The sequence below is a fragment of the Bison bison genome, unplaced genomic scaffold (assembly GCF_000754665.1).
Source record: "Bison bison bison isolate TAMUID 2011002044 unplaced genomic scaffold, Bison_UMD1.0 scf7180017864378, whole genome shotgun sequence".
NCBI lineage: Eukaryota > Metazoa > Chordata > Mammalia > Artiodactyla > Bovidae > Bison > Bison bison.
In genome coordinates, this window is record NW_011494950.1 from 3,324,782 (window position 1) to 3,336,717 (window position 11,936).

Below are 11,936 nucleotides of genomic sequence, written 5' to 3' on the forward strand. Positions count from 1 at the left end.
TGGGAAAACAATGGAAACACTGACAGACTTTATTTTCTTGGGCTCCAAAATCACTGCAGATGGCAACTGCAGCCATGAAATTAAAAGATGGTTGCTCCTTGGAAGAAAAGCTATGACCAACCTAGACAGCATATTAAAAAAGAGAGATATTACTTTGCCAACAAAGATCCATCTAGTCAAAGCTATGGTTTTTCCAGTAGTCATGTATGAATGTGAGAGTTGGACCATAAAGAAAGTTGAGTGCCGAAGAATTGATGCTTTTGAACTGTGGTATTGGAGAAGATTCTTGAGAGTTCCTTGGACAGCAAGGAGATCATACCAGTCAATCCTAAAGGAAATCAGTCCTGAATATTCATTGGAAGGACTGATGCTGAAGCTGAAGTTCCAATACTGTGGCCACCTAATGCAAAGAGCTGACTCATAGAAAAGACCCTGATGCTGGGAAAGGTTGAAGGCAGGAGGAGTAGGGGATGACAGAGGATGAGATGGTTGGATGGCATCACCGACTCAATGGACATGAGTTTGAGCAAGCTCTGGGAGATGGTGAAGACAGGGTAGCCTGGCGTGCTGCAGTCCATGGGGTCACAAAAAGTTGGACATGACTGAACATCTAAACAACAACAAAAACATAATGTAGAGCAGTGTCTTGGCAGGGGAGAGTCCCCACAATCAAGTCTCTTCTAGCTCGATGACTTCATGAAGCTGAGTGGGAGAGTGAGAGATGATGGTTACTACAATAATGATTTTTAACACAAAGAGAAATTTAAAAATTCGAGAAATTACATTTTTCCAACATAAATGACTTGCCTCCTATTTGCTAGGCAACACACAAACTCTGAACTGTATTCTATAAATAGAAGGATTAATGCACAACCCTGTTATTGTGGAATTCACATTCCACCAGGAGAGATGGAATCATGAAACAAAAAGCGATGCTTCTGAGTGATGAGAGCAGTTGATTAACGGTGTGCAAATGCTGTGGGGATGTGGAGGGGAAGGCACTTTTGGGGGGAATAGCCATAGGGAAAGTCATATTTGAATTGAGTCTCAGAAGTTCGCCTAGCACGTGGGGACTGGGGTGGAGAAGGGCTTTCCAGGCAGAGAGAATCCTGTGAACACAGAGCAATGTGTTTAGGGAAGGTCAAGGCAGGAGTGACTGCAGGCCAAGAAGAGAAGGAGGCAGTGCACAGCAGTAGGTGACAAGTGATTTATAATTCACTGGAGAGCTTGAGTATTATTCAGCAGACAGAGATAGGAGATTTTTATCCAGGGAAATGTCATGATCTGAACTTTACATGGGAAAAGTAATTCAGATGAGTGATGGATGGAGATAGGGGACAACAGAGACAAGGAGGCTAGAGAAGGAGATTTGCCTCATTCACCACACAACCTGATAGACCAGGGTTTGGCTGCATGCCTCAGACAGCCTTCTCAGGCCTCAAAACAATGCTTCAGCCCTCAGATTTAAGGCTCCTAGGAAACGGCCATAAAATGTGTAGTAAAAAGAAAGATAAATAATATTCCTAAAATTTAATTAATTTCCCCCTTTCATTTTGCCTGGTTTAATGTCACGCTACACTCTTGATGGGAACAATCTAGACGTTGTTCCATTAGTATATTTCACTTTTATATCAAGCCTCACAATTTACTGGTTTTATTTAGGGTAATGCACTTGTATATGGCATATTTATATCATTCTCATTCATTATTAAAAGCAATGTTATGTTTAGGTATTGAGGATCAATAAGACCTCCATAATGTTTATACCATCATATCTTTTATGGCAAGCTCAGAGTGCGTGCTTCAGGTTTGTTTTTATAGGTGGTTTTTTAAAAGGTGATTTTATAGCCTTTACTCTGTCTTGGATAAAAATTTGGTTTGCAAAAGTTCCTTGACTATGTTTGCAAAAGTCTTAATGGGACCACACAGACACGGGAGAAATTTTGAGTAACTATTTAGGGTTGATGTTTTTGTCATTTGCATTGCATTTTCCTAATGTATACTAATTGTCGTATGGAAACTTTAACACAAGTTTTAAAATTTATTTTCCTCCCTCCCTTTCTTCCTTCCTTCCTTTTTTTTTTTTTTTTTTTTTTTGTGGAGGAGAAAATTACTTCCAGAAATGGTTCATATCTTTGAGACTACCTTCCAATAATTGCAATTGCTACATGAAAAATCTATGACTGCAGAAAGTAGGCCATAATACTCGACCTTGATCAAGTGAATAACTGTAATTAATATAACAAACAGGAACTCACAAGGTATAATTAGAATGTAAATTTTGGGGGGCCCATGATCCCTGTAAAACTTATTTAGGGTTAAATTCTTCTACTCCCACTGGATGGACAGATAAATGTCTTATGGCTTTTCTTATTTTTAGTTTTAAAATATCTATTTTTTTAAAAAGCTCTATATTTTAATTTAGCCTGTACAACATGAAATTGCTGTATTTGTAAGTAAAAAATGATCAAATGGCTTGAGGAGAATGGATACGTGTATATGTATGACTGGGTCCTTTTGCCGTGTTCCTGAAACTGTCACAACATTGTTAATCAGCTGTACTCAATTAAATTTTCTCTCTTCCTCCTTTTAAGGGAGGAGAGAAGCATGTAGTTGAGGAAGGGGCATGATTGGCTGTTTCTTTGTTTCTCTGCTCCTGCCCCTTAGATTGCCAATTGTAATTTCATGGACACAGGGAGGGAAGATAAATAAATAAAGGGCACCGAAATTCTACTGGTGCCGATCCAAGATGGATCAGGTTCTAATAACAGGTATTACCTTTTTAGTGGGCTCTTTGGAGATCTCCCTTCACCTTCATCCTCGCCTGAGTGAACACATCTCACTACCGTGATCCTAGGAATTGGGGATAGTGTCAGCTGTTCTGTGCAGAGGCTTCCACTCACTTCCAGACGATTCTATGGACAGGAGCAAACAGGACTCCATGACAAGTTATGAGAAACATACGTTCTTTGTACTGATAACTTTAGGTGTGAGGCCAATCCTAGCATCGTGACTTGCTTGTCAGCAGCCAGACAGCTATCTTGCTCTTTAGTGTAGGAGTCAGGCACTCAGCAATTGTGTGTCCCAGCCTTCCGAAGCTCACTGTATGATCCTACCAAAGCCTTTCTCACCAGGCTGTTTCTATAGAGAAACCCTCTTCACAAATTTGGCCAACTCTATTTTTAGTGCCTTTATATCCTTGATATGGATGAGGAGTCTGAGTCCCATATCTAGCTCTTAAATTTTCAGTTTTGCAACTTCTTCTGGGTAATACCTCTCAAAATTCATTTTTGTAGCTGCCCCTTTCAGGAATGGAGAGATAGGGAGGCTAAGTAAGGGGGAGGGAAAATTTCAGAAGCGAATTCTGCGAATCTTAGGGCAGGATTGGGTGCTTCAAATGAAAAGGGAAAAAAAACTAAAGTAAAAAAAAAAAATCTATTTAAATTATGTTAGCAACCAACCAGGAGAAAAAATGATTGTTAAAGCAAATTGTTAATGTTTTTAGAGAGAATTACTGTAAGACCACATGAAAGAAAACATACTTTTTAGTATACATTTCTTTGAAATGAAAGTATCTTTTTAAATCATTATGAATGAATTTCTTATCTGACTGCACTAAAGGAAGATCAAACTTTGAAGAACATTTAAATATGTTGTACTTAAAGCCCTATTAAATAGATTTTGGCAAAAGTGATGGCTTAGTGAATGTCCTTCTCAAACTCTTTTGTTTAGAGAATTACTTATGAAACTAGTCATTAATACAGCTTAAGCCAACATAGAAAAAGGTTAGAAATCACTGAAGTATAAACACAAAAACCCAACATATAAATAATATACTTAGAAGACTATTAAAATGCCAGCTAATGAAAAAGTCTCATTAAAATGTTCACCTATCAGAGAAAAATGCAAAAATGCATTCAGTATGATACACACACTTATTCAACAGGTGCTCAGTAAAGGGCCACTAAAAAAGCCCAGCAAAGCACTGGGCTGACCACTGACAAGGATAAAAAGAGATATAAAGGCTTCAGTCTTGAGGTCCCTGTAATCTGGAGCATGCAGTAAGCACAGACACACACATCTCACATATCAACACAATAATTCATTAGTCCATGGTTTCTCAACTTTAACCTGTTAAAAATTATGTGGGTTGCTTACTTAAGCTGTAGGCTCTGTAGCCTCACTCTCAGACATTCTGATTTTTTAAAGTCTGGGGTACAATCCAAGTACCTCTGGTATTCAGAAGTGGGAATTCCACGAGCCACACTTGGAGAAACATTGTTATACAGAAGCTCCACAAAGGCAGTGGCCAGGTCTGTCTATTTTTTCATGATTATCCAAGCCCTCACACAGAGCCTGGTACATAGTAAACCCTCAGGAGAAACCTCCAAACAAAGGAATGAATGAGTCTGGCTAAACTCCACCATGAAGGATGCAAACAAAATATGACATAAAAACTCAGCAACTTAAGTAGCTCCTCCCTCAGTAGGAAGCAGGTTCCCTTGAGTGAAATCTGAAGGTGCTACAAATGACTCAGTGCACAGGGCTGCATTCTGAAACCTTTCTCTTTGTGGACTGGGGTCCTGGAACCGAGGAAATGTGACCTGATTCTTCTCAGCAAGTTTCTGTCCCTTCCATTCACTGGTAGCATCTGGACCCCAGGGTTCACCCCCATTCCTCTGAATGGAGCCACTGTTCCCTCCCAGAGAGACATATAACTCCTCGAAGCCCACACTGGCAGGCTGGAATTCAAATGGTGCTGGACAGAACAGCTCTTCTATTGGGATCTTACTACGGAAATGTAAAATTAATTATAGCTCTCATAGATGGAAACTTCAGAACTGCAGCAGAGTTCCTTGAGCATATAAGCAATTGATTGTTAGCTGTTTACAAAACTGAGTTGCAGACACCAATCCTCACTGAAGCAGTGATTATTCCTCTAAAATAGCCTTGTAGGTTTTCTTCCTAAAGTTGTGGAGCAACTTCAAACATGTCACAGCTGCACTAATTTCCACAAATAGCTACAAAGAAATAAAATTTTTACAGTGTAATAGATAAATGTAAAAGTAAAATCAAATATTCAGATGACCCCAAAATACTACAGATTTTAAAAATACTCCATTTTTTCCCCAAGGGCCCCTGGTGGCTCAGATGGTAAAGAATCTGCCTGCAATGCAAAAGACCCAGGTTCGATTGGGTCAGGAAAATCCCCTGGAGAAGGAAATGGCTACCCATTCCAATATTCTTGCCAGGAGAACTCCATGGACAGAGGAGCCTGGCAGGTTACAGTCCATAGGGTCACAAAAGAGTCAGACACAACTTAGCGACTAACACAAAAATACTCCAAGACTGTCATTAATTTTTGGAAAGAAAGGATGGATAAGAAGGTAAAACAGGATGGATAAAACAAGTGGAAGGGAGAAAGCTCATTGTTGGGAATGTGGTAAGAGAGGGGAGAGCTGTGATCAGCAGTTTAAATTCAGGTATGTCAGAGCAGGCAATTTTATATGGAATAAAAAATTCATCCTGAATTTTAGCTTTATTGATGAATTTGTATTCTGAATATAATCTTATTAAAAATCTCTGCATATGTATCTTGAGGACAACAGAAATCAAAACATGAAGTCACATACCTGTGTCTGTTTAGGACCAATATCCATTCTTTTAAGAAGGTCATTTAAAAAAGCTGTAACACTTTCCCAGGGATAAATGCTGTTAGAACCATCCAGCACGATGACTATGTCTAGCTGAGTGCTACATTCTGCAAGAAAAAGAGTCAATCATGCAAATTTGGCATCTATCTTTAGAGGAATATGAAATGGTTTCATGGTTGAAAGAAGCTCATTTTAAAAGATGATGTTCTTCAGGGCTTCCCTGGTGGTCCAGTGGTTAAGAATCTGCCTTGCAATGCAGGGGCCAGGTTCGATCCCTGGTCGGGAAGATCCCACATGCCACAGAGCAGCTAAGCCAATGAGCCAAAACTACTGAGCCTACATGCTGCAACTACTGAAGCTTGCCCGCCTAGAGCCCGCCCACCACAACTAGGGAGTACTCCCACGCGCCACAGCTGGAGAGAGCCCACATGCAGCAACCAAGACCCAGCACAGTCAAAAATGAATAAATAAAAACACATAAATCTTTTTTTAAAAAGATGATATTCTACAACATGGACACATTACTTTTAAAACCAGAAAAAAAGAGTTTTTTAAATAAAAAGTAAAGGTGATAAATATTCACTGCATTCAGTAACAATTGGTTTGGGATTCACATCAAGTAAACTACATCTCTACTTAATTTTAATTAACACTGTATGAGTTATCTTTGGAAATTTTTTTCAATATTAATTCTGTATACAGTTCTCATTCCATGTGTATTTCAAATGAGTTTATCTTCCTCAAAGAAATTCACCCTTTAAATAAAAACAATGTGACAGCTTTAGCTCTGATGATTAAATGTGACTCTGTAAAGGTTACTTACACTAATATCAGTTCCAAAAATAGCAGTGAGGTTTGGTTATATATTGTCAAAGCAAACATTTACCTAAATTGGTAATGCTGGTAGCCAAGAAAATACTTCAAGCTTTTTGGTATGCTCCTGTGTATACATATATCTCATCCATTGCTTATGCTTTTTAAACATTACAAAAACACTGCATAAAATCTGTACCTTGTACAGGGGCAATGGAGTTCACGACTTGAAATGTGGGGCTGACATCAGAACAGATTCCAGTTGTGTAATGCAAATGTCCACATCGATAGGCATACAAGGGCCCACATGCCTTTTAAAAAATTTAAAAAATTAAAACCATTAGATTAAAAATTACATAACAGATTTTTATGAAGATTTATGATCACAGAATTCCTAGTTCATTAACCATCATTACTCTTCCTTTTCTTACCAGAAACCCTCCTTTTGGGTTGGTGACTAAAGTTGATCCAAATGTCATGTTCTCCTTTACTTCCGTGACATTGGGAATTGATGTATTAACTAAAAATAGAAGAAACTTTTATGAGAATGGAAAACAAAGTAAAATTAAGTGACTTCGCATAAAAACCTTCTGTTTGCTTTGTTCATATCATAGGACATTCTTCTTTTGGTTCAACTAAATAATCTTCGAAGTATTATTAAGGAGTATAATAAACAAGCGAAGGCAGAAAACTGGCTTTTGTCTCCGAAGCTTTGTCTGGGTCACTGTCTCAAATACTTTTGCTGAACTGTAAAAGAATGCACGACTATCAGGGCAATCAGAACACGGACAGCCTTTCACACATTTTTTGCTAATTAAATTATAATATTTAGTCTCATAATGTAGATACAAAGTAAATTTACACACTCATCTTATATGTTATATCTACATGTTAAAAATGACCAATGACAAAACGATTTCTGGCAAGAAGAAGGAAAATGGGTAGAAGAACAGAAAAGAAAACTCAAACACAAGATTTTAACCATTATATTCATCATCACAGGGACATTAACAGGGTTACAAAGAAAACCAAAGCAAGATTAGAGCAGTGGTCAGGATGTTTGGATAAAGACATAATGAAGGGACTACATTTGACATTACAAATAAGAACATTGGGCCCTAAAGCATGCAAACCTGGGCAAAAAGAAGTTCCACTCACATTAAAATAGGAAAAAAAAAAAGATTAGACAGGAAAGGCAAAAACTTCTAAACCCTGCTTAGCAGAGTGTTAGAATATTTAAAAGTGGCAAAACTCAAGTTCGAGAAAGACTCGTCTCACTGTTCATGCCTATAATTTTTTCTTACTGTAAGTTTACATGGGAAATGGAGGCAGAGATTGATTCCTGAATGGTCACAGTGACCTCCTAGTCTGAACACTGCCTTTGTCTTGGAATCCAGTCTGGTTTGCTTTGAAAGCATCTGGGACTGGTCTTGAATAACCTGGATTAGAGGTTTTAATACTAGGGTTGAGCATTCCTGGGATGTTAGGAACTATAGCAGAAACTTTCCTATTGTTCTTAATGTAGCCAGTCCCCATGTTACTGTTGAAACTCTATTCCAGTTTCCAATAACGGAGGAGTAGCTTCTATCAGAACAACCCTTTGTAAACAACAACTATAAATTTTAGGAAAAGGAAAAAAAAATGGAACAATCATCCCAAGGCATTGGAAAACAATGCAAACCAGGCAGAAACTGGAAGAGTCTACACTCATAAGAGGAGATTAGCACTAGATGAGTTTCCTGTTTTTGTGTTTGTTTGTTTTCCCCAAGGGAAGGCCTGAGCCAGTGGCTAAACCTCAAATAGGACGCACAGTCTTCCTGTCTAAAAGGAACAGAGGACGGAGAATGGGGCAGTGACAGTAATGTCAAGTGAAGGGGGAGTATTTTGGAAAGGAAGCCACAAAAGGAGAGTTTCAATATACACAGATATATTCTTTCCAAATACCTAAGTGACCTGAATTGTACATGTGCAGAGTAAACGTCACACAGCCCAGCTAAAAAATTAGAAGAACTGAGTAGAGATTTTAAGGGCTTCCCACTGCTGTTCGGAAATTGACTTCAGCCAAGTAACTGCCTGCTAAAACAAAAAGTTAAGACTTTCCAAAGACACATAACAAGATCTAGAATCTCCACACTTATAATTCAAAAGTTTAATCCAGGATACAATCCAAAGTCACTAAACATAAGAAGAAACAGGAAAATGTAACCTAACTCCAAGAGAAAGGTAATAAATGGAAAGTGATGTTGAGATATTCCAGATGTTGGAATTATCAAGTGAGGCTATTAAAGCAGCTATTAAAGCTATGGTCTTGAATATTAAAAAAAAAAAAAAAGTTATAATGAACAAGCAGGAATTTGAAAAAAACTGAAAAATACAGTATCTTAAGAAAACCTGCAGAGGTTGAGTCATTTCCAGGGCACTTAATACTGTACAGAACACTGACAGGGTTCTAATTCCTACACAGCTGTAGCAGGAATTTTCTAGTCATGTTCTATCTATGATATTTCTATCAAATACGTATATTTCAATATAAATTTACCTTGTGCTATTCTCTTTTTTAAAAAATTAAATTTCTCTATTACAATTTCCTTTTGTGCTATTTTCTTTAAAAAATACTAAGTTAAATTTTGTGGAGTAAATGTGATGAATAGGTTTATTTAGAAAATTTCTTTTGTGTTACTGCCGAGTTTACAAAGGATTCTGGACGATGGAGGCAGTTAAAAGTTACAGAACTAGTAAGACCTTCTCAGTCTATGGCTATTCTATGATGAATTTCTAAAGCAAATGAAAGGCAGAAGGAATAGAAATACGTGAATGATAAAAACTGAAGAATTTTTATAGATGACTTCTGGTATTTTCTTGAGTTGGTTGAAATTTACTTTCAGTGTGAATGCTGGGCATAGTTTAGGATCAGACTTTAACATTTTGACTTTACTTACCTGGGAGATCCAACTTTATGCAAGGTAATGATTCACTTCGCCCAACTGGACATTTATAGACATCTCCAGTTCTGTTCTTGGGTTGGCCAACTAAAGGAGACCCAATAAGCACCCTGGAAGTTAAAAGAATCAATTAACATTTTTGAATAATGAGAAACATTTTATTTTTGTTACTGTATGACTAGTTCTAAGATGACTGACAGTAGCTCCATAGACATAATTAGAATAGTCATCCTCAGTAATTTAATGTTATTTAAAATAAGCAGAGTGTCTTCTCCAAATTGCAGATTGATTTAATAAAAAAAAAAAACAATAAAATACATAGGAGAGAGACTTGAGAATATTTTATTTTCTTGTATCATGTTACTTTAATATATTTTTTATTTGGGGGATGAAAGCATAATTATTGGTTAAGCCTGCTGCTGTGTTAGTTTACAAAACACACATGGAAGTATAAATGACTTTTTCCCAAGGGAAACTGATAATTTCACAGAGAAGTCAGGAAAAAGAAACATTAGATCATCAGATTTAATATTAGTATATGCTTAGTTTGTAAGTACTTAGAAAATAAAGATAGTTATGAGACAGGTTAAAATCACTTATTTTTTTAGACAGAAATATGAAAACATTCTAACAATAATTAATGGAAAAGTATAATCATGATTTATTTTAGTGCTAGTGAAAGCCATTTAACAAGGTCCCCTATAATATCTTCAGGAATACAATGGATGAATGTAGTTGAATGTTAAAATACTTGTTGGGATCCACAGCTGCTCATTCATTGCTTGGGGTTGACTTAGACTATATCTTTGTTAATGACTTAAGTGAAGACACAGAAAGCATAAAAGTATTCTTCAAGTAAATCAGTATACCTATGTGGGCATTCAGAAGTGTCCTAACATTCTGGAACAAGAAATTTAAACTAGTAAAATTTAATAAGAACCTATGTAAATAACTTCACTTATCTTGTGTACTATTATCTACATCAGAACAGAATGTGAGAAACCTGATTTAATAGAAGTTCATGTGAAAAAGTCATGGAAGATTTAGTTGACAGCGAGAAAACAGGAGCCAATAGTGTATTTTAGAGCCAACAAGGCTAATGTGACCTTAGGCTGCAGTGCTAGAAATAGATGCCCTGGTCAAGGAAAGTGATAGCCCCTCTGTGCTCTGCACTGTCGGGACATGTCTGGAATCTCCAAATTAAGAGAGACATAGGCACAATGGAATGTATTTAGGAGGCTATGATTTAGATGGTTCAGAGCTTGGTAATTTTGTCAGACCAGAGATGCTCAAGGGAAAGTTGGGGAGGTTTAGTGTGGAGAAAAAATATCTGAAGGAGAACTGAAAGGTTGTAAAGGGCTGTAGGTGGATTGGGCATGCCTTTTTAAATTTTTCAAAATTTGAAAGTTTGCCATATATAAAAGGGAAGGGATTTTTAATAGAAATGAGTTTTACAACAATTGTAAATATTGAATTGTTGAACAGAATCCCTAAAACATGGCTGTGATATAATGCCTTTGCAAAGCCATTTCTGATATACATAAATAACCATAAAAATGTTCAAACCCTTTAACACATAATTTTTACTTCTGGGAATCTATCCTAAAAAATGAACTAAATTAGGGGAAACAAGCTTGATACATAAATTATAATGCTTATAGGGTATATATAACCATGAAAGATTAAAAGAAATGTGATCAACAGCAAGATTAATTAATTACTGTAAGGCCATTCCATAGAATATTGTGCAGTCATGAAAAGAACAATAGTTAATAAGACTGCATGGTAGGATAAAAATTATAATCTAATTTAAAATAAAAACCTACCTAATTTATTGAAAACTTATGACAACTTGAAGCAAAAGATACCAAATTATATTCAATGTACTTATAAAAGCAATGGTAATAATAGTCTGGATTTATTGAATTTATACCATTCTAAGTGCAGACTGGTTCCAAATGGGAAAAGGAGTACGTCAAGGCTATATATTGTCACCCTGCTTATTTAACTTATATGCAGAGTACATCATGAGAAACGCTGGGCTGGAAGAAGCATAAGCTGGAATCAAGATTGCCGGGAGAAATATCAGTAACCTCAGATATGCAGATGACACCACCCTTATGGCAGAAAGTGAAGAGGAACTCAAAAGCCTCTTGATGAAAGTGAAAGTGGAGAGTGAAAAAGTTGGCTTAAAGCTCAGCATTCAGAAAACGAGGATCACGGCATCCGGTCCCATCACTTCATGGGAAATAGATGGGGAAACAGTGGAAACAGTGGCAGACTTTATTTTTGGGGGCTCCAAAATCACTGCAGATGGTGACTGCAGCCATGAAATTAAAAGATGCTTACTCCTTGGAAGGAAAGTTATGACCAACCTAGATAGCATATTCAAAAGCAGAGACATTACTTTGCCAACAAAGGTCCATCTAGTCAAGGCTGTGGTTTTTCCAGTGGTCATGTATGGATGTGAGAGTTGGACTGTGAAGAAGGCTGAGTGCCAAAGAATTGATGCTTTTGAACTGTGGTG

The 11,936-nt window shown here is 37.0% G+C and overlaps 1 protein-coding gene across 1 annotated transcript in view; it reads right to left on the minus strand.

The window, feature by feature from the left end:
- Positions 1 to 11,936, minus strand: part of ITGA1 (integrin, alpha 1) — a 180,208-nt gene that overhangs the window by 91,460 nt on the left and 76,812 nt on the right. Inside the window, exons 3-6 of the mRNA XM_010857177.1 lie at positions 9,407 to 9,519; positions 6,899 to 6,987; positions 6,667 to 6,778; positions 5,634 to 5,761 (exon numbers count right to left, since the gene is read on the minus strand). Coding sequence (XP_010855479.1) covers positions 5,634 to 5,761; positions 6,667 to 6,778; positions 6,899 to 6,987; positions 9,407 to 9,519 — 442 coding nt within the window. The remainder of the gene's footprint in view (positions 1 to 5,633; positions 5,762 to 6,666; positions 6,779 to 6,898; positions 6,988 to 9,406; positions 9,520 to 11,936) is intronic.